The following is a 24092-nucleotide window of genomic DNA, read 5'->3' on the forward strand; positions in this document are numbered from 1 at the left end:
TCATTCACGGTTTCCCAGCCTCTTTATATACGGCAAACACCAAGACTATGCACCAGTCGCTCCGCACCCTGACCAGGTGCCGCGAGCGTGAGGGGTAGGTGTCTCTGGCGTGCCGGCGCCCGGACTAAGGTAAGCCCGCGTGCTCTCTCCCTCCCGTCCTTGGCTTCGTCCCCTAGCCTTCCACCCCCGCGCATCGCGCACCTCTCAACAAACCCCCCCCCCCCCCACTCGTTACCTCTCGGTCTATGCACCCTCCTCCCCGTGCAATCAGCCATCTGCCTTAAAGATTACACCACACTCTGGCAGCCTCGCCCATAGCTATCTGCTGACTCAATCGACAGCTTTACCAGTTGACCCATCCAGCTTTCCACCATGGTAGGGACGAGGTCGCTGGCACCAGTGAGTGTTCGCTCGGTAGCAATCACACCGATACCTCGGAGTCTCCACCGCGGGGGCTCTGTCTTGACCTTAACTTTTACCAATGTCTTAGTATTTGCATAGCGGGAAGTGCGCTTGGAAGGGTGACTCAATAATTTCCCTTCATATTCACTTAAGCACCGGCCCACTTCCTCATTCCCTCGCTAGTACTTGGAAGTCTCAGCATCAGGCACCCCTGACTTACTACTTACCACTTACCCCTTACCCCACCCCACATATGCCTTACATTTCAACCACATCCCTGCCCCTTTACCTCCCACAGGCATCACCACCAGACAGCGCTGGCCTCACGGGAGCAGACTGCGAGGCCCTTTTTAATCCCTCTTAGGGTAAGAAATCGCTGTTTTGTTTCCCTGGGTGTCCCCTGGGCCATGGTGCTGCATGGATGGATTCGGCTATTTAATCATGTATTTATTATCTTCTGAGGTCTCCAGTGAGAGATTAGAAATGTGCTAACACTAAACTGATTATGAATAATCTGTATGAATGTATCTCTTGCACGTTTCAGTCCCCCCATACCCAACAATGTGGAGAGTAATATTTTTAAGAGTCACCTTATACCTTATCAAAGTATAATTACTTTCTTGAGACATGTTTGAACTTGTGTTTCTGTCTATTTGCTTTCTCATTTGTCACCCTATAGGTCGCCTAATTAGAGCAGGACCTTAGGCCCTCTTCTCAACCGACCCAGTGAGGTTGTATCTGTACCTTATTTCGTTTTATTTGCACCTTTTTCCACATGTAGTACTGTGTTTTGGTCCTGACGAATCGCCAGATGGCGAGAAACATGTTGACCACACCAGGGGGTAGAGCTAGGTTCTGAAACTCACCACAGCCCCTCGCTCCCCTCTCACCCCCTTTTAATCAGGGAAGCGGCCACACCAATAAATTCTATTGTGGACCGGTTACCCTTTTTATCACTCACACTCTCTGCACCGACTACACTACCCTCTTCCTGACTCACACACACCGTCGGCAAGGAATAAAAGAACTCCGCCAAAAGGGTGCCTGCTGGCACCCCGTCAGACATTGCAGCGCCGGTCTGACGAGGAGCAGTGAGCCAATGATGACACTGGACACCCTACGGTCAGGGTGTGTTCCACACCTAAACGCCCTGGGTGTGTGAGGCTCTCTAATTCCGATAGAGGAATCTCCTGGTTCCTTGACGGTCTACTCTGTATTTATCTCTCCTTTTAAGATAAACCCCCCTCCCCCCGGGGAACTTTGTATCCTTCTGTGCGCTCTAGTCCTGGACACGTACACTGGACCCCCTTTAAATATCGTCCGCTCATGAGTTCCTCTTGTTGTTAAAAATTTTTTAAAAACATACCAATTGTAACACAGACAGGGTAATTTACATGATTACCTGTCCATGTTCCCTCAGGTATATCGGATATACCACCCGAAAAATTAAACTGAGAATCGGGGAACACAAGAGCACTATTAGGTGCCAAAAACAATCAACGAGGTTGACCAATCACTTCCTTACTCTGAAACATACAGCAGATGACATGAGGTGGGTGATTTTAGAACATCCGTATATTCCCCCTCATGTAAGTGATGTCTCAAGATTCCTGTTTATTAAGGAGCAGAAATGGATTTTCCATCTTAAAAGTGACAGTCAGGGCCTTAACGACGATATACCGTGGACATCATTATGAATGACCTATTTGATAGTCCAATATACGTGTATATTGTATTATGTATGTTATGGCCAAAAATTATTTGTAGAACATCAGATCTGAGCTGCCCCACAGAGCCTTACTAAGTCTATGTAGTGATCTCTATTATGAATGACCTATTTGATAGTCCAATATACGTGTATATAGTATCATGCATGTTATGGCCTGAAATTATTTGTTAGAAATTATTTGTATAACATCTGAGCTGCACCACAGAGCCATACTAGACTATGTAGTAATTTTTATCTGAGAGCATAACTATTCACTCCATTACATAGATAATACATATATGTACAATATGCACATATATACGCAAAATACATATAAGAAACTGTATATGAATATGTACGTTGCTGTGTTTCCATTCACTATGGGTCTGTATCACCCTATCCTCATTTGGCTGTGTTGGGCGTTTTCCTTGTTTTTTCATTTATGTCTGTACTTTAACATTCATGACACCGGGGCATGGGCAAAATAAAGCGGCTTTATATTAGATCTGCTAGTATATATGCAAGATGCCTGCTCCAATGCCTAGCTCCCATTCTATGATCGGCACTAACTATAGTATTTGGCTCTGACGCGCATGCGCAACTGATCGGCATCAGTATTTGTAGATCGCGCATGCGATGTCACTTATATTAGTATCTTTAGATCGCGCATGCGCTGTTACCAACAACATCAGCGCATGCGCATTCATGCGACTATTTTCTCGATCCTGATCATGCGCTAAGGTTTTTGAGCAGCGGTCCAATTGAGACCTGCCTTGTAAGCGCAGCTACAATCAATTAAGCCATTACGAGAGCGCTTAAAAACACGCGCGAGCAGGGAGCATTTACCTCCACTCCCACTCGGACGCTGGCCCTGAGGCACCGACGGACAGGTAGGCTCCATGGTGATTTTAGGCTTTGATCTTAGCTTTGATATGTTGAAGCCTTTACTTGTCCTACCTTTTTTATGATCTTTTTATGGTTTTTTTAAAGGGCTTCTCACATGCTAGTCCTTTTATCTGTCTGCTTTTCATTAAAGCCTATTACAATTATGACTAGGTTTCCTTTTGCTAGATAGTCTTCATTTCTTCCTCCCCAACTGTTAACTGAAGTCTATCAGGTTCTTGTTATTTAGTTTGCCTCTCCATGCATGGTCAGTACCATGTGTTTGCCTATTGTTTGAGTCTCTTTTTAGAAACAGCTGGTGTTCAGTTAGGAAAATAATGGGAAAGAGTGATCAATGTATTTACATACCTCCAAAGAGTCTCTGAGTTTTTTTCTTGTTCTATTCCTCTTTTCCACTCTAACAGAGCGGGGCCTCCTTCTTCCCGAGCGGGTGCCGGGCTAGGTGAGGTAACTTCCCACAAAATGCTGGGTAAGCTATACATTACAACTATTGGTTCACCATTAAATGGTTTTTTGATATAACCAGGAGAATTTTTTGTCTTCTGAGTGGCGAATCTTCTTCGCCTTGCTGGTGTTGTTGTGTCATTTCTTTGTTTCCGAGATACCATCATGCACTATTTTTATTGCTTGCTGTTGTGCACTATCTTTTCTTTTTTAGGAAAGAACGTATGATAGGATATCCGCCAGCCAACATTGGGGCTCCAAGTTCCTGGTAGGATTTAATCAATATACCTGTACAACTTTACTAGCATTGTTGTTTTCACATCTGCAGTTGCTATTACTATCTGGTCCTGAAGAAAGCTTGGACAGTTGGTCCATTTTGAGCTGAAACATGTCGACCCCACTGCACTGCGCCACAAGATAGTTATTATTTTAAACTATTTGGCGTTGTTTTAGTCTGACCCTAGGACAATACTTATTAAACTTATTTTTTGTCCTATGAGCCAATTTTATCCTCACTCCATTTTCACTTTAGTTTTTTCACAAGCACTGCACTCCATCAGTACCATCTGAAAAACACTGTGGCCTAACAATACGGCTTCAAAATCCATCTCTGTATCATTACCAGGTGGGCTGGGCGAGATCTGGATTTATGATCTGTATCCCACATGACGATATTCCGCCATTGGGTGGACTGATGGGAATCTTTTAGCCTAGTGTTATTTCATATATGTGTTTGATGGACACTCGGATCTAGTTCTGACACGACACACTAACAGCTTTGAGGACCAGGCACCTTTTTCATGTTTTTTCTAGGGTTAATATTAGGCCTCTCCCCCCACCACACACCAGGACGTTGTGGCACCAAAATAGAAATTTTGAAGCAAAGAGTAGCTTTTTTGCATTCGTTTTGCGTTTTTTAATTTTTACCTATATACCTTGGATTATTTTACTGGGGTTTAAGAAGATGGAGTTGCCCTTAAAATTAAACTGTTCTGTGATCAATTAGTCCAATACACGTCCTCAGTTTTTTGTTCATTTATTTAGTGTAGGTCCAGTGTGACCAGACAGAAAAGGACAAGAACAACCGACACGTGTTTCGCCCCCACGGTCAAATGGCCAAGGGCATTCTCAAGGCAAAAGGTCTTTGTTAAATATCATGTGGCCAAATAGTCGTTGTCACATACAAAGTAGAATGACCGAAATGCATCTGATGCAGTCACTGTGGTCCTGCAGATTCTCAATCAGAAAGTCCTTGGCCATTTGGCCGTGCGGGCGAAACATGTGTCGGCTGTTCTTGTCCTTTTCTGTCTGGTCACACTGGACCTACCCTAAATAAATGAACAAAAAACTGAAGGATGTGTATTGGACTACTTGATCACAGAACACTATAATTTTAAGTGCAACTTCCTTCCTTTTAAACCACAGCAAGCATTTTGAACTAAGGGCTCTTGGGTGTAGCCCTTTTGAGGAGATAGTGCTGATTATCAATTGGGTATACAAGAAAGTATATGGGTACCATACTAGAAACTCCATTCTGTCTGCTCATAAATTGTCCTCTTTAGAATTCGTACCAACTCACCATCATCAAAACATGATTCTAACCCTAAAGTCAGTCTCGGTAAAGGAAGTTTGCTCCCCTAAATGTAAAGATTTTTGCGGTAAAATGGCTACCAATATCACGTAAGTAGTTAATGCCTCATTAGAAAAATGCATTTATCCCGAAAATATAAAATATTTTTTAAAAAAACAGTAATTCTACCTCTTTTATAAAAAAAAACTACAACTCCGACCAACCAAACCTAGCCAACTATGTACCACTTTGAATGTTAATATTTGTAGCAAAAATAAGGAATGCCGAAGTATGCCTATAATTACAAGATTATCCATAACAGGGCCAATCTTTAACCACCTCACAGTAGGGCTTCTGCCCTCTTTTTGCCATTGAAACAGTAATCATGGACATTAATGAAAGGCATTACAATGCCAATGTCTTACAATGGTATGGAGAGCTTTTCAATGCAGCGCGCCAGTGTATCTGGAGCACGTGTTCCCTTGCCACTAGACTATGTATAGTAAAGAACAGAAGCTGCACATCCCACACTGGTATCTTTCCAAGTTTGAACCAAACCATTGCAACTGATGTGTGCTAAGTAAAGGAGTTAACTACTAAGAGACATTAGACAGCTAGAGGACTTAACTGTCTTCAACTACACAAAAGTTGAGCAACATCTGTTGTTTAATGTATGGGCTTTTTATTTGTTGTATATTGTCAGTTTGTTGATCTGCACCTTGAAGCTGGGTTTTCCCCAGTAATGTGTGAACTTGAAGAATTAGTTAGTGTAAACGTAGTTGCCTTCACCCCCTGCTTACTGACAAGAAGGATGAGGATGGGTGAGGGCAAGTTTCATGGCCAGGAGTAGAAGGGTGGTTGTACATAAGGACATGGCATCCTCTGTGATGTACAAGCAAGTGTTCCTATCTGAAGTATTATGTTAGGGTATAACTGTGGTAGAGAAACTCAGGCTCGATGTAATAACATGTTTTTGTCTCTCTTATAATGTATGTGTGTTCTAAAGTTACGTGTGGATTCTCCGAGGGTGGGGGAGGGGCGGAAGAAGATTTGGAAGTGGACTTGAACCTTGGCAGTTGCACCCGGTTTGCCGTTAACAGTGTTTTCTCAGCAATAATTTACCACAGTTGTGTAAGTACCTTCTGTTGCACTTCTTTTCACTTACATTTAGATTTTTATGATTTTTTTAGGCAAGAAGAGTAAAATCAAAAGAAAGAAACAGAAATATTCATCATCCTCTTCTGAGACATCGTCTTCCTCATCTTCCTCTTCATCATCCAGTTCCTCGTCGAGTGATTCTAGTGAGAGTGAATCTGGTTCACCGCGGAGGAGGCATCACCCAAAGAAGAAGACGAAGAAACAAGATGAGAAGAAGGGAAAAAAGAAAAAGAAGCAGAAAGTAAAAACGAAAGCACCGGTGAAGGAAAAGGCTGGCAAAGTCCAGTGTAAACTCACGGCTGATGTCCCGGGACCTTCGATTGACCAATGGCAGAAAGAGGACCAGGTGGACACTGGCCCAGGTGAGTCACTGTATGGCATTTGTATAACATAGACTCTGCATTACAAAACAAATACATTATTGAGCATCTTATTGGAGCAACAAAACCACTGTGGGATCCTTACTAGAAGGCCAACGCAGACCTTGGGTTAATTTGTTTCAGCCCAATTCTCAAACACAAATAATTCTAAATATCGTAATCTATGTCCCTATTTTTCATTAATCTGCCCATTTGGAAGAATTTATCAAAAAAATCCCCCAAATCTGTGAAGAGCATACACCTGTTTCACCTACACTTAAGGGGTATTAAATTTATAGGAAAACATCACCTTGCACAATCTATCCCCACTGTATAATATTTTTTCATTCCTTTCCATATGCCTCCTGCAGCTATGTGGGCGTGTGGGGCACTATATCACTCTAAAGGCACATTTATTGCAGCATTTGTGGGAGTAAGTTTAGGGGTGTAGGGTGCAAAATATCATGGTGAATATTTCTGAATACCTCCATAATCAGCCATTTTGGGCGTTCCCCGACATTTCCTTTAGGAAGTTTCCCAAACTTCCCATAGCCTCCTTTCCACGAGCACATTGTGATAATGTAGAGTTCTAGGACATGGGTGCATAGATCGAGGAGGCCTGGATTCTCATCTGTTCCTTGCACCTCTTCATCTTCAGCCTGGCCGAGTGCTGCTCCTGGAATGGCGCTCTCTGCCAAAGGTGGTTCATTTCTTCAACAGGGAAGTTGGGGAATTGTTTGATGTTTTAGATGATGCATCTGGTCTCGAGCTTCGCGAGGGAGCCAGCATAATTCCTTAGCATAGGGACAATGTGTTGAAACGTCTTTAAACCTTCCATAAGATGTGCTGCAGTGTCGAGGTGCCCTTCCCGGTGCCAGGAGGGTGTCTGGGAGGGAGGCTGGTGCTCCGACCATTACCTCCATCGGGGTGGGACAAAGACAGCGAAAAATGTTTTGCAATTTTCTATTGACCTAATCATTATAACCACAGAGTGACAGTGCTAATCTTATAAATCAATCAATCAGTATTGATATAGCGCAGCTGGATGTATGACGCTACAACGCGTACAGTTACAACGCGTCCCTTTATGACGCAGTTTTAACAACGCAAGTCGTTACTACGACTTGCGTTGGGGGGGGCGCTGATAGTGAATAGTTTAATTTACTATTCCAACACCAGTCCCCGTGGATAGTAGGGAAGGTGTTGGATAGTAAATTAAACTATCCCCTATTCTAGAGCGCCCTCCAGCGAAAGTCGTTGTAATGACTTTCGTTGTTAAAACTGCGTCGTAACGGTACCGCGTTATAGCGGTTCCGTTGTAAAGGATGTTTCCCATCGCAGCTTATCACCCGGGGGGGGGTATCAAGGCGCTGAGGTATTGGAGGGCCTCAGTCGAAGAGCCAGGTCTTGTGTCCCTTTAAATACGTATGGTATTTTGTCAGAAATAGAAATCGAGAAGACAAGGGTGAAGAACAGTTTTAGGTAATTTTGTGACATCCAGCTTCCTATTGCTGCCATGCAATCATGGAACCTGTCCTCAATTCCTGTTGTCTGACCAGGCAGTAAAGCAACCACAATTTGCGTATCGTCAGCATATGAAGTCAGGCTGAAGCCAAATGATCTGATCAGGGTAGCCAGCGAGGTGACAGAAACATTAAAAAGAGTAGGGCTAAGGGAGAACCCCTGGGATACTCCACATGGCATTGAGAAAGGTTTGGAATTAAAATCACCCAGTGCCACAGTTTGGGATCTGTCTGACAAAAAAGATCTAAGGCGATCATAAGCTTTGCCCTGAATACCACACGCAGTCAAACTGGCCATCATGATAGACCGTGTCAGAGGCTGCGGACAGGTCCAGCAGAATCAGAGCTGCTTTGCCTCCCCTGTCCACAGCCTCCCTTATCTCCTGCGTGGACTTTATCAGTGCGGATTCTGTACTATTCCCTTCTGTGAACCCAAACAGAGTTGGGTCCAGAGCGTTGGTCCCAGCTCGAAAGGTGCTGAGCTGTGAGTTCATGGTTTTCTCAACCAGTTTTGCAGGTAATGAAAGGCGAGATGTGCGTCGGAAGTTATTTGGCTCCTTTGGGTCCAGGTTAGGCGTTTTCAATAAAGGCAATATCGAGGCCAATTTCCAAGGACTAGGAAAATGTGCGGCTTCAAACATTGTATTAAACTATGGGGTGAGTACTAAGGCCGCAGGCACCTGTGCCTGTTTAATTATTGAGACTGGGCAGCAGTCATTAGGGACGCCTGATCGGGCGGAGAGGAGCAGCTTCTCAGTGTCTGTTGTGGACACTGGCTCAAATTTATTGAAGACCGTTGGGGGATCAGAAATTGTCTGCCTTCCCTTCAACCGCACCCCTACTTCTGGATTAGGGTGACTGAAGTTCAAAAAGATGGCTTCTACTTTGAGTTGAGTTTGCCCTATATGGGGGACTGTATCAGAGTTCGCCACCTACTCCTGCGACTATCTACCTGGGGAACTGAGGAGGGGGCCCTTAATGGAGACATCATCAAGGGCTGTTTAGCATGCGATAAGGGCCTTAGCATACCATTAGTAGCGTATGTGAAGAAAACATTTTAAGGAATTGGGCTGTCTCATGCTTTTACGGAGCCTTGCTCCAGCAGGAGTTTAAATAGAAAGCAGGTGCAAACGCTATTACTAATCATGCCCGAACTCATAGACTTTCTGTGGAAATGCTGAAGCCCTCTGTCGCAGCCTAACTGCATCTGAGCCTTGATCGGTCGCCGACTCAATATTTGTTTAGTGCACCTGGGCATTGGGAAATGTGACTATTATTCCGTAGGGCAGACACCATTAGGTATATGGTCTGTTTTCCACTGGGCTATCAAAAAACCTTGCCACTAGCCCTTGTCCTTGTGATGGTAGATCCGGGCAAAGAATGTTACATTTATCTTTTTGGGTGGATTTTATAAAAAAATATACTCAACAAGTTGTAATTCCATTTATGAGGACTGGGAACTTTAGGCAGTGCAGCTCAGCTTTTTATTTACTACAGCAATTGACAAAAGTTGTATCTTGCCTTCATGTTGGCTCTTTTCTGAGAGCCACCGTAGGTTCGCGAAGAACGATGCACTTTGAGTAGTGTATTCATTTGATGGGTTGATACGTTCTTATTTGCACTTGACCTACTGTATTTCGCTGCATTTTTTTAAATCTAAATTTCTATCTCACAGTTGTTTAAATTGTACCTGAATGATCATCGCTTTCCATATGATGTTTTAACTTGGACTGTGTACTTTTGTGGGCGCATCTAGTACCTGAATGAAGTCTTTTCTGATTCTGATACTCCTGGTCAGCACAGCCAAGACACGTTACACATCAGATTTCCTTTAGTAATAAAGGAGATTTAACCGTTCCTACAAGTGTAATATAATTTATACATCTATCCCAAAGGGTCTTTCAGGATGTTCTGTGTCCCATTAGAAGTGTGGTGGAGGTGAGTGCCCTTAGATGAGCACATAATAGGTAAAGTAGGAACCTGCCAGGTTAATACTGTGGCCAGAGCTCACGCTGTGATTCAGGTTGTATTTTTGTACTTAGAATTCTTATTTCCCCAAATATAAATCAGGACTTCAAGTACCATAATGCACAGAAACAAGCAGCACTGTTGAACTATTCGTAGGTGGCATGAGGCAACTTGCATTCTTTGTATCAAGCATTATGTCTGATGATGCACCTACGTGTGTTTTCTTGATAAAAAAAAGTACATCTTCGAGTATTGTTCACTGAATAAGGTGCAAGGCTGCCAGTCGAGATGTGGACGAGATGCACCCATTGCCAAGTGCAAACCGACAAGACCAATGTAATTGTTGATCAGTGCATGTCCCAGTTTTTCCTTTAAGTGCCCTGTTGGCTGTTTTCAGTTTTGACAGATGAGCAAAAATCCCGCATCCAAGCGATGAAGCCAATGACGAAAGAGGAATATGACGCCAAGCAGAGTGTGATAAGGAGGGTGGTGGACCCCGAAACCGGACGAACAAGGTACAGTGTCATCACACAGCAGAGTATACTATCATGCTTCGGTTCACTACCTGTCACTATTGTTTAAGAGGACGTGTTGAGTGTCCCAGATAATCACACAGTATGATTCCAAAGCACGCACCTTGGAATACTGTTGTGCCTGTAAACACCTGTGTTATGTTATGTTATTTTAATCTTATAAAGCGCATAGCTACCCAAGGGTTTCCCGGCGCCGAATGATAGGAAAAAGAAAGTGCTCTCTACATACTGAACTCTACATATTGGTTGGGTAGATTGACAGATAAAGGGTCCTTTTATGTAGGACCAGATAGAAGTATTTTAATTATCTTCCCCAAGATTTTGAAGCCACGCCCCTCTACACCTCAGACTGTCTAATTTTGGCAGGTGGTGGTCACCAGCACTTCTTTTTGGAGGCGTGGACTTATTTTTCATCTTCAGACGTTGACCCACATTAAAAGAAAGGAGGAGAAAAAGGAAACACAGTGACAACAGCAAAAAAAACACAGGTTTGCGAAGGAACCTGCAAAAGGGAGATAGACTGTAATGTAGGGCGGTGGAAGAACAGTGCTTATTTGAGCTGGTGGATTCCGGTGCTCAGCACCGGCACCTAATTCTCAACCGCAGCACTAATGACAGTCTACCACAAGGTAGCGCTGTCTGTCTGATTTTGAGATGAGCACAACAGCCGTGTTTAATGATTCAGTGTACATTAAAATGCCAATTTAGACTATTCCATGCCAGTTGATAGCTTTGGGTGGTCTGGAATAGTCTGAATTGCAACACTTGCCGGAGTGTGATGATTAGAAAGTTGTGCTGATGCTGCCATTAGCATTGCTGGCAAGGGGGGGCAATGGGGTGGGGAAGGCTGCAGAGCTCTCCTCGGGCTACCAACTAAGCACTGTGGAAGAGAGAGAAAGGGGTACGGGCACAACCAGAAGTAGGCAGCCTTGGTATTGGACAACCTGGTATTTGGCAATGGGCTGCTAAGACCAGTTTTGCACCCTTGGGCTTATTTTTGTGACAAATCGAACGCTGAGGTTGCAGCGCTACTCCTAAGGTTGAGGAAACCACTGAGATCTCTTTCTCTCTCTTCCCAGCATCTCAATCCGCAGGCCCGACAGTGAACAAACTTTGCCTTGGGTTGATGCCATTCCACTGGTCCACCTTTACAGGACCAAGATCTACCTGGTGCCTCTAATGTGTACTGTCAGTTCCTGCCTCTAGCATGGGCGAGCTGGCAGGGCACCAATTTTCTGAGGGGTGCGCATGGAGCAGTGTGCATTAAGGTTGTGCCAACCAAGAGCGGCTCCTCCATGTGGGCGGAGGAGCGTCGCCCCACTGCTTTCTCGCAGTGCGAGAAGCAGAAACATAAAATGATATTATAAATTCCATTTTATGTTTCTGCTGCGAGAAAGCAGAAGAAGAGTTTGGTTAGGGGCGGGAGGACCCGGTCTCGCTCACCCACCAATGGAAGGACAGTAGGAGGGGCCGACGCAGCGGAATGGCGAGAGCTGAAGACTGCGGCAGAGTGAGGGTGGCCTGAACTCTCCCCCAGTATACAGACGACAGGCTGTGTTGTGCTGAGAAGAGCGGGACTCCAGAGGTGCGGCTGCCCGGCCCCGTGCAGAGTGGACCGGATTGCCAAATACTGGACGCAGAGGGAGGACGCCCCACGGAAAGGCGATTGAGAGATGCCGAGCGCACCAGGGTCAAGCGGCGCTGCCAAAGGGAACTGAGAGGAGCGAGCCACCCCTGAGCAGCAGCACAAGCAGGCCTCACAGGCACCGAGTAGGGACTGGTGCGGGAAGCTCCCCCCCGGCCCCACGCTGACACACATTGCTGAGGGGGCGGCTGAGGGACGAGCTAGTGGCCAAGTGTACCGGCCGTCTCAAAGAGGCAGAAAGCAGTATAAGGGGGACTGGCTGATTGCTGCGAAGGAGCAGAGAATCAGAGAGAGCATCGGCAATGCATTTCCACGGGGATGGGCATTGGCATCGAAAATAGCTCGCTTAGGAGCACATACGAGGAATAAGAAGTTCGGTCACAAACTCGCTTTGTTTGCAGCTCACATGAGCACTAAAGCGCTGACCTGTGGTAGGGGGAACCCATCCTATTTATTTTCCAAAACCATTGGTCGACCTCTTTTGTACATCATTTGTTCATTTACTGCTGATTATTACACTTGCTACACCTAGATAGCCCGGTTTTCAGTGCCAGGCACCCCATTTTGTGCTCAAGTTGTAATCACCAGCAGTTCCTCCCATCAAAATGGCAGGCATAATCTCTTAAATATAGAAAGGACTACTTAGTCCACACCAACTCATGGGAAAAGACATAGGACTATGATGCACAATTTACTACTAAATAGAAACAAAGGACCAACCACTTCAATCAATCTCTATGGAGAGTGACAGAGGACTATACCCAGTGAGGCTCGATTCAAGGAAAGAGCGATAGGACTACATCCCAGAGTTACACTATACAGAGTTTTACAATCTCCTATTGACATTGACACTGTCTCCTTTGCTTCCCCCTCCCCCCCCAGCTTAGTCCAACTGGCAGTGACCATCCACGGAGCCCATTTGAGATGGCCAGGGGGACTGGGAGGCTTGTTGGGCACCAGGCCCTAATGTGATTATGTAGTGCCAGGAAATGTTTTTCATGTAGTATGATCAATGCACCCTGTCCTGGTTACCTCTAAATGTAGTTTGTATGATTATGAGAATATCTTGCATGTTATTGTTTATGCTAGTGAGATTATGCACCACCCTGTGCTTTATGCCCCTAATGTTAGTGATACTTAGGAGGTTAGGGTCTAATATTAGACTGTTGAGATTATGGGCATACAATGCGTTTGGCGCCTAATGTGATGCTGTGAGTAATGTGTTTTTTGTTACATGCTGATGCTAGGTACAGTGTTTACTAGTGGTTACTGGTTGTACGTTTATGATTTGTTTTACATTTACTAAGTTCGCTTTGTGATGGTTCTGACAGTGGTCCAGTTGGCACTGTCATGTGTAAACAATTCCCTTGAAAATATGCTCTAGTGCCAGGTGGGTCCATGTATATTAGGTGATTACCTAGGTAAAGGGTCCATCAAAATACTAACGGAATCGTAGTGACTCCCAAGCAGTAAAGCTTTCTCAACTACTGGAATCTGTGCCCCATCTTCTCCTGCTCTGAAATAACAATCTGTTCCTAATCGCCTCACTTCCTGGACTGCACATTAGTTCAGATATCTTCACCCGACGTCTGGAATATGTGCCCCCTATTTGTCCTTACACTACTACTCACCACCGCCTTCCTGATAACACCCCTCTCTTATCCCCACCACCCTCCTCCTCCTTATTTTCCCAACATGGCCACCACTCGAGTTAAGTCTGGAATTAATTGCTACAAAATAATTTATCCTCCTTACCTGACTAAAGCTGCAGCAAAACGGTTCAAGCATAACACCATGGAATGTTTCCCTGATTCCCTTTTTGTTGATCAATTTTACAATGGTCGTCATGGGAGACTCAAAAACGATTTCATTTTCTTCACTCACCCCATCCCCTCTTGGTCCACCAGCTTACATAACTCCCTTAACGTCACCTCCTCCTCCTCTATCCCTCATGGGAAACAGCTAAAAATATCCCCCTCTGCGAGGTACAACGGCTCCCTCACTATCTCACATAACAACGGTACAGTCATGATCCAAGCCAAAGACACCTGTCTCTCTCTCTTTGACCACCTCTTCCCTTCCCTACTCCCCTCCCCTGCGACCTGGTTGACCCTTGACTCTTTATCTAGCTCCACCCATTGCTCCCTCTCTCCGCCCCTGACCCCCCTACACTCCAATAGGCTGCACCCTTGGGAGGCACAGGTCAACCTTCTTCCCTCCCCCTCCCCTGTGCCCTCCTCTCCCCTTCTTCCCCCCTCACAGTATCCCCCCCCCTTCATCACTTCAGCCAGACCTCTAGCTAACCTGCTCCTCGGCCAATCTGCACCATCCAATCTCACCTCCTCCTCCCTATCCCTACCTGCCACCTCCCTTTTTAGTCCACCTCTCCTCCAACCTTCCCCCTAGTTAACTTTCCTTACGTCCCCCATATTCCCTCCTCTTCTCTTCTTCTCCCTCCTCCCCTCGCTATGTACCCTGATTTCTCCGCAAACCCATTGCATCTCTCTCCTTCCTCCAATACTGTGCTACCCCCTTTCCCACCTTGGTAACCCTTTCACTCCCTCGGGCCTAGCAGAACCACTTCCTTTCTTCAACTTCCCTATCTCCCACCCCCCTCACTCTGCCAGATGCCTGTTCCCTCACAGCCACCTCACCTAGAATACAGGACCTCTCCAACCCCCTCCCCTCGCTTCCTCCCAAACCTCCTTCATTCCTGTGTCTCCACACATTCCTCCCCTCTCCCTCCGCCCCAACGCCTCGCTCCTCACCTACCTCCCCTAATTATGTCCTTAATTCCTATCCTTCTTGCAACAACAACAAAGACAGCTCTCCTTTCACCTCTGATGCACCAACGCCCGCTCGCAACCTCCACCTTTCCCCACCTCTGAACCCTATACCCCAACTCCCCTCCCGTCCCCTGACTTCCCCCTGCCTTCCACCACCAATTGCACCCCCTCTTGTTTCCATCGAGCCACCCAACATGCCGTGCTCTGCCCTACTCTCTCTGGTCTCTGGAAAATAAGCTAGGCTCTCTCATCACCTCCATCTCCCAACTTGAAGCTACCATTTCACTTTTAAGCTCCAAGATTTCCAGGTTTCCATACACCTCAATTTCTTTGGAAAACACTCACCTTCCCACAAGTTGCACCTCGCCCCCACACCCCATAATAGCCAAGCATAACCTGGAATCTGCAAACATCGCAAACTCACACAAGCCTTCGAACGCCACCCTTCTTCCACTTTCATCTCCAAGTAGCCCTACTATCTACACTATTCCGACCATCTCCTCTGTCAGAACCACTCATCCACCTAAACCCACCGAGCACCCTCGTATAAGTACAACATCCCTATCACCCCTCATAGCCCAAGTGCCCCCGTCACCAAAACAGTCTCAACAGAGCTGCGCTGTCTGCTCCACAACTGCAAATCTGCAATAGAAACACAAACTTGAAATCTCTGACACCATCTTACTTCACAATATTGACATGCTCTTCCTCACAGGGACCTGGTTCAACGTTACCTCTCACGCTTTGTTTGATCTCCTAGTACCCACAGGCTATTCTATATTTAGAAATGACAGAATTGACAAAGTTGAGGGAGGTGTTGCAGTCATCTTTAGAAACTCCCTTCAACTTAAGGCTTTTCCTAACAGCTCCTTCCGCACTTTTGAATGCCTATCCCTTGAACTTCAATTGCACCACCGCTCATCCCTCAGATTCCATGCCATTTACTGCCCGCCTTGTAGCGGCCCCTCATTTATGGAGGAACTCACTGACTTCATTAGCGACCAATACTCGCAAAGTGACAATCAGATCTTCGTGGGTGACTTCAATCTCCACTGGGGCTTGCCCCAAGAATCCTCCTCGAATTTGCTGGCCACCTTCCTCTCTGCAAACGATCTTATCCAACACTGCACATAAACAGCACACTCTAAGGGCTCAATCCTGGACCTTGTTATTTCGAAAACAGGCATGCTTACTATCGCTACCCCTGTTCATGTAGACTGGTCTGACCACTTTCTCATCCCATTCTCTCTTCATCTATCACACTATATAACTCTCTGCCAACCTAAGAGGGCTACCTCCTGGTTCCGTGACACTAAAAATATTGACCTCGGTACCCTCTGTGAATCAGCTTTGCTATCACTTCCAAGGCTAGACCCGAACATAGATGTTAATGAACTCACCTCCCAATGCCTCACAGTCTTTACAGTCTAAGTCAATAACGTCGCTCCTCTCCATAGCAAAAAGAAAAGGGCCACTCCCTCAGCACCTTGGTTCAACAAATCCCTCTATAAAGAAAGGAAGTACCTAAGATTCCTGGAGAAACAATGGAGACAAGCGCCCTCCACCGATAATTTGGCCATTCTTCATTCAGCAAGATCCGAGTACCACAAGCACATCTTCCTTGGAAAAGCGACGCACTTCAGAACCCTCCTCGACTAAGCCAAAAATAGACCCAAAAAACGATTCGATCTCATCAAGAATCCAGCCTGCTCTTCCCCAACCTCCAAGATGGAGGACTCTAAAAAACAAAAGTAGCGGAATTCGCTATATTCTTTGACGAAAAAGTGAAATCAGTTGTGGATCAGGTCAGTCATCCTACCCCTCCAGAGGAGCGCAAATCCTTAGCCATTTGGCAGAACTTTGACCCCATCTCCTCAGATGCCCTCCTCAGATGCATCCTCGAAACAAAGCCCTCCACCATTCTCTTGACCCCATCCCTAGTGCCATTGCCATTGACTTCTACACCCATTCTCTGTCCTATTGGACCACTTTGGTTAACCTCTCCCTCTGTCAAGGCTCTCTTCCTGTTGCCTTCAAAACTGGGCAGTTCACCCCTCTGCTTAAAAAACCCACTGCTGATGCGAACGACCTCAACAACATCCGCCCCATCACTAACCTACCTTTACTTGTGAAAATCACAGAAAGATGTGTAGCGAAACAGCTCTCTCGTCATATCAAGGACAATGATCTCCTTGACAATTTCAAGTCCGGCTTCATTCAAAACTGCAGCACTGAAACAGCACTGCTGCAAGTGATGACGCGCTGCGGATACTCAATTCTGGGGAGTCTTGTCTTCTTATTCTCTTGACCTTTCTGCAGCCTTTGACACTGTCAATCACAACACTCTCCTTAACACTCTTCAACAGAGAATGGGCATGGAGGGCACTGTGCTTAAATGGTTTACTTACTTCCTCTCTGATAGATCCCAAATGATCAAAATGGCGAATATTCTTTCATCTCCTTTGGCGGTAGGCCAAGGTGTTCCCCAAGGCTCTATACTTGCACCCACATTGTTCAATCTCTATTTAGAACCACTGAGAAATCTCCTAACTAAGTCTGGGATCCACTACCATCTCTATGCGGACGACACTCAAATCTACCTCAAGGTTGCCTCCACTCACGATCACTCCATCCTACGCTCTACTCTCGACTCCATTCAAAACTGGATGTTTACTCATCAACTGATTCTGAATCCCTCTAAAACTGAATTCCTCCTCCTCTCCTCCTCAATTTCTCCTCCCCCGGATCAATCATGGATGGATCAGATGAATCTACTTAACAATATACGCATCATTGTCAACAGCGCAATATCCCTTGGTGTCGTACTTGACACATACCTCAATCTACTCTCCCACATAAATTCCATTGCAAAGTCTGCTCGATACCAACTGCGCCTTCTTTGGGGGATTCGTCGCTCCTTCCCGGAGCATGACCTTAAAACCATAGTCCAATCGCTGGCTCTCTCCAGACTGGACTACTGCAACCCTCTTCTTACTGGCCTCCCCAAATCCCACCTGTCCCCCCTTAAATCTGTTCTCCATTCAGCAGCTCGTTTCATATATGGGGCCAAAAGAAGTGACCACATCACACCCATTTTATCCACCCTCTGTTGGGTTCCCATCAAGGCAAGATCTATCTACAAGACTGCCTGTATCACCCACAAAGCCATGCACTCCTCCTCTCCTCGCTACCTGGCGAATAAACTGAAACTCTCTGGAGGCTCTAGACCATCACGTAATGCGGAAAATCTATTGCTTGAACCTCCCACTTTAAAGAAGGAAAGGTCGATGGCCCAATCCTTTTCAGGCAACGCGGTGACAATCTGGGACTCACTTCCGCCTCAGCTCAGGACCACCACATCTTCCCAAACCTTCAAAACTGACCTCAAAGCTCTCCTCCTTCAAGGACACTTCCAAATTTAATTCACGCCCTCTCTATCATCTGAAGGAAGTCCTTCCATTATAGAAAACTCTGTTCTACATGACTATAGAAGTGCCTTCCCAATGTGTTCTTATGGTTTGAGAGTCTGCCATTTATTGCAGTATTATACTTCTACTTGTATTGTGTACTCCTTTGTAACATGCACACGTCACTTTCCCTCTTGTAATGTATTGTTTGCTACCTCTTGTACTTTGTTTGCTCTTAATACATGCACAACTGTCACTATTGCCTTATGTAACGTAATGTTTGCTTTTGTAACATGCTGAGTTGCAATTTTTCCTCATGTTTCACTACTGTTCTTATTGTGAAGCGCTCTAACACCTTCATTAAAAAACGCATTAAATAAATAAATAAATAAAAAAAGTGAGCTGGGGCGGTCCGGGAAAGTTTGTGTTAAGGGGCCAGTCCCTGCTCATCCAGGTACTGACCAGTGAACACAAAAGACCGTCTCTGTGTACGGTGCTCCGGTGCCCACTAGGTAATTTCAGTCCTTTGAAGTGCTAGTGCATGCACACAGCTGACCATCAGATTGGCACTGAGAATGGTGGAGGCGTGAAGGAGTGTGAGGGCTGCTTGCCAGGGTTGGATTGGGATTAAAAATCGTCCCGGGCACGCTAAAATAAAAAAAAAAGGCCCACATTTGCATATTGCCTTTCTGCAAAACACTGCTTCGGCAAAGTTTTATTAAAAAAAGGGGGGGTTAAAAAAAATGCACGGATTAGTTTAAACTGGTGAAACACACCTGAAAACAAGTGAGACCACTTCTGCTCTGGCCCCCTGACCGCTCTCAATATGCATTTTTATTTTTTTTATTTTTCAAAAACCTTTATTGAGGAATGAAATCATGTCATACACAATACATCGTGCAAATCCACAGTTCTCCACAGCAAAATACCGTTCAAGTCAGTCATTTAGTTTCAAGTGGATTACATTGAACAGTAACTCGATAAGCCTGAAATGTTGAAGACCCAACTCCACTTTACCAGGGCCACATCCCCCCTAGTGAGCACACCTGAAATGGCAGCTGCAATGGGGGTTCTAAAACAGCAGGGGTGCTCATGGAGAGGGGGGGGGGCAGTCACTGACCAGTGCCGGCGGCCGCCGCGGACACAGGGCCAGCGGGGAGAGGCAACGCCGCTGGGGTGGGATCGGGAGAGAAGGTAGGCGACCAAGGGGCCCCAAATGTCAACAGGACGAGATCTGGTAGGCATTAAGTCCCAGAACTCCGATAGGAGAGTCTGGCAACGAGAGGCATCCTCCAACCAACTTTCAACTTTAGGAGCAGGCCGCCGGCCCCAGCACATGGCCACTCTGTGTCTGGCAAGAACCAGCAGCATCGATATCAGACGCCGAGAGGCATCAAGGCAAAACTTAACAAAGCCGAGAAGGCACAGGGGTGGATCGGGCCGCACCGCCGGTGATGTCAGAAACGGTGGAACACACCGCCCGCCAGAACTCAGGAACCTTAGGGCAGAGCCACGCTAAATGGGCAAAGTCCACGGCAGGAGCAGCGCAGCGTACACAATTATCACCAGGGGTGAGCCCGAGCCGGCAAAGCTGCACTGGGGTGCGGTACAACCTATGCAAGTATTTGAAGTGAATCAGGCGGAGCCGATAGTTCGGTGACAGCTTTTTCATTTGATTACAGCAGTAAAGCCAGTCAGTTTCCGAAATGACAGTACCGAGGTCCGCACTCCATGCCTCCCGCGCACGATCCGAGGAAATGGGGGCTGACACTAGGGAAAAAGCGTTCAGTTTGGTAACTAACTTATGCGGTGACGGGGAAGTGTATATGAAGTCCAGAGCCGGAAAAGTGGGTTGAGGGAATGTACGGTGCAGCTTCCGGCAAGTGGCGCGCAGCTGATAGAATAAAAGCGTGTCCTGCAGCCCCGAGGAGTCTGGGAGAGAGTAAAAGGAGTTCTCAGGGTACAGATCCGCCACCGTTCTCAGACCCAATCGCGTCGCATGTCGGGACATGCTGGAAGACTGAAGGGAAGGGAAATCTGGGTGGTTTACAATTGGCATGGAGTTGGCAGAGAGTAGCGAAAGACCAGAAAGCTGACTCAAGCAAGACCAGGCCCAACGTAGCGTCTGAACCGTGTCGACCTCCGCACGAGGGCGCACCGCCGGCGCAAACAAAGCTGTGAACAGGGGCCAAGGAGAAGCCACATTGGTCTCAACTGCGACGTGGGGCTGATAGGGGGTGGGGTGAATCCAAAAGTGCAGGAAGCTAGCCTGAGCACACAAGGCGTAGATCTTGTAATCAGGCACGCCCATCCCACCGGCAGACATAGGGAGAGTGAGGATATCATAAGCCACCCTAGGTTGTTTACCCGCCCATACAAGCGAGATAACTAGAGAGCGCATTTTGCGAAAAAAGTGAGAAGTAAGGGAATGTTCAGGAAGAGATAGAGGAATTTAGGAAGGACCACCATTTTGGCAACTGCAATTCGGCCCGGCAGAGATAGAGGCAATCGGCTCCATGAGGGGATCCTGGATTCGAGCCAATCCACAGCCCTCCCAAAGTTTGACCTCCACAGCTCGTTCAAATCCCTACTTGACCATATGCCCAAATAGCGCGTGGGGACAGATGCCCACACAAACGGAAAATCAGGTGGGAATGGAACAGTGGCATCAGTCAAGGGGAATAGAACAGACTTGCTCCAGTTCACCTGGATGCCCGAAAGCCCGCCAAGACATATAATTTCCCAGACCAGGGGGTTTAGGTTTTCCTTAGGATGGCGGACATATAGGGTGACATCGTCCACGTACATTGAGACGAGCAGGGAGCGGGACGAGAATCCTATACCTCTGTGAGTATGGTGCTGCAGAAGCCTGGCGGCCAGGGGCTCCATCGCGATGGCAAAAAGCATGGGCGATAGCAGGCACCCCTGGCGTGTTCCACAGGTAATACTAATGGGGTCAGAAATCTGACCATTAATGCGGAGACGCGCCGATGGATTAGTATAGAGGAGTTTAACCTTGCGCAGAAAAATGTAGCTGAAACCCATACACGGTAGAATGTAAAATAAGAAAGGCCACTCCAGCGTATCGAACGCCTTAGTTGCATCGAGAAGGACAGCCACAGCCGGTAAATTAGGATTAATTTGTTGCAGGACAGTGAAAATGGTACGAAGTTTATGTGAGGTTGCCCTCCCAGGAATGAAACCAAATTGATCAGGGAGGGCGATGTTGGGCATTAGTAGAAGAAGACGGGAGGCAATCAATTTAGCAAAGATTTTGTTATCTATGTTTATAAGGGAAAGAGGGCGGTAGGAGTCTTGGCAGTCGGCTGGCTTGTCAGGCTTGAGAAGCAGGGTAATCAACGCCTCACGCAAAGATGGCGGGAATAGACCAGTGTCGAAAGACTCATTGTACATGGCCGCCAAATGCGGTTCAGGAGGTCAGCAAACATTTTGTAAAAAGAGGCTGGCAGGCCATCCAGGCCAGGGGTCTTGTCACCAGGTAGGCTATCAATCAATCAATCAATACATTCATATAGCGCACTACTCACCCATAGGGTCTCAAGGCGCTAGGACAGCCAGGTCTTGAGCTTCTTCCTGAAGGTGAGGTGGTCCTGGGTCAGGCGAAGGTCGGTCGGGAGGGAGTTCCAGGTCTTGGCGGCTAGGTAGGAGAAGGACCTTCCTCCTGTAGTCGCTCTTCGGATGCGTGGGACCTCGGCGAGGGCGTGGCTGGTTGATCTGAGGTGGTGTTTGGGAGCGTAGAAGTTGATTCGGTTGTTGAGGTAGCTCGGGCCTTGGTCGTGCAGGGCTTTGTGTGCGTAGGTGAGGAGACGGAAGGTGATTCTTTTCCTGACGGGGAGCCAGTGCAGGTCTCTCAAATGTCCGGAGATGTGGCTGTTTCGTGGGAGGTCGAGGATGAGTCTGGCTGAGGCGTTCTGTATCCGCTGGAGTCTCTTCTGGAGCTTGGCGGTGGTTCCGGCGTAGAGGGCGTTGCCGTAGTCCAGTCGGCTGGTGACGAGGGCCTGGGTGACGGTCTTCCTGGTCTCGGTGGGGATCCACCAGAAGATCTTCCGTAGCATGCGTAGGATGTTGAAGCATTATGAGGAGACGGCGTTGACTTGTCTGGTTATGGAGAGGGAGGAGTCCAGGATGAAGCCCAGGTTGCGTGCGTGGTCCGTCGGTTTGGGTACGGTGCCCAGGGCGGGGGGCCACCAGGAGTCGTCCCAGGCGGAGGGCGAGGAGCCCAGGATGAGGACCTCCGTCTTGTCTGAGTTCAGTTTCAGGCGGCTGGTAGTCATCCACTCGGCTACATCTCTCATCCCTTCGTGCAGGTTGGTTCTGGCGGCGGCGGGGTCGTTGGTCAGGGAGAGGATCAGCTGGGTGTCGTCGGCGTAGGAGATTATGTTGAGGTTGTGTTTGCGTGCGATGGCCGCGAGGGGGCTCATGTAGACGTTGAAGAGGGTGGGGCTCAGCGAGGATCCTTGGGGGACGCCGCAGATGACTTTGGTGGCCTCTGATTTGTACGGTGGTAGGCGGACTCTTTGTGTTCTTCCGTCGAGGAAGGAGGTGATCCATTCCAGTGCCTTCTCCTGGATTCCGATGTTGCCGAGGCGCTGTACTAGGGTGCGGTGGCAGACAGTGTCGAACGCCGCGGAGAGGTCTAGGAGGATGAGGGCCGCTGTTTCTCCGTTGTCCATCAGGGTTCGGATGTCATCAGTGGCAGCGATGAGGGCGGTCTCTGTGCTGTGGTTGGCTCGGAAGCCAGACTGTGAGGGGTCGAGGGATCCATTCGTCTCTAGGAAGGCGGCCAGCTGTTTGTTGACTGTCTTTTCGATGACTTTGGCCGGGAACGGGAGGAGCGAGATGGGACGGTAGTTCTTGAGTTCGGTGGGGTCCGCTGTAGGTTTCTTGAGTAGAGCGCTGAGTTCCGCGTGCTTCCAGCTCTCCGGGAAGGTGGCGGTGTCGAAGGAGGTGTTGATGATGTCCCGCAGGTGGGGTGCGATGACAGCGTCGGCCTTGTTGAAGGTGTGATGAGGGCAGGGGTCGGTTGGAGATCCGGAGTGGATTGAGTTCATAGTGCGGATGGTGTCTTCGGTGCTGATCGGAGTCCAGGCGCGGAGGGTGGTGGTGGGTGGCGTTGCTGTGGTCGTGGCGTGCGTCGGTTGGATGCTGAAACTGTTGTGTATGTCCGCGATCTTGTTGTGGAAGAATGAGGCGAGGGAGTTGCAGAGGTCTTGCGACGGGGTGATGTCGTTGTTTCCGGCGTTGGGGTTGGAGAGCTCTTTCACGATGTTGAAGAGTTCCTTGCAGTTGTGTGCGTTGTTGTCTAGCCGGTCCTTGTAGGCATTTTTCTTGGTGGCGCGGATCAGTTGGTGGTGTTTCCGGGTGGCGAGCTTGAGGTTGGTCCTGTTGTCCATTGTTGGTTCCCTTCTCCACGCTTTCTCGAGGGCTCGGCAGTTCTTCTTGGAGCTCTTGAGTTCGTCGGTGAACCATGGGGTTTTCCTGCTGCCGGGTCTGCTGGGCGGGGTCCTCAGAGGGGCGAGTTCGTCCGCGCAGTTGCTGATCCACTTGGTGAGGTTGTCGGCGGCCTGGCTGGGGTTCGCTGAGCCGGCGGGAGGGTGCTGGCTCAGGGAGGCGGTGAGCTGGTCGGCTGTGATCTTGTTCCAGCTTCTTTGGGCAACCTGTTGCT

General features: G+C 47.6%; 1 protein-coding gene across 1 annotated transcript in view; it reads left to right on the forward strand.

Annotated features, from left to right (window-relative positions):
- The window catches only part of ARL6IP4 (ARF like GTPase 6 interacting protein 4), an 86859-nt gene that overhangs the window by 50231 nt on the left and 12536 nt on the right, over nucleotides 1-24092 (forward strand). The window contains exons 3-4 of the mRNA XM_078667582.1: nucleotides 6218-6547; nucleotides 10433-10550. Coding sequence (XP_078523708.1) covers nucleotides 6218-6547; nucleotides 10433-10550 — 448 coding nt within the window. The remainder of the gene's footprint in view (nucleotides 1-6217; nucleotides 6548-10432; nucleotides 10551-24092) is intronic.

Source organism: Lissotriton helveticus, chromosome 11 (assembly GCF_964261635.1).
Source record: "Lissotriton helveticus chromosome 11, aLisHel1.1, whole genome shotgun sequence".
NCBI lineage: Eukaryota > Metazoa > Chordata > Amphibia > Caudata > Salamandridae > Lissotriton > Lissotriton helveticus.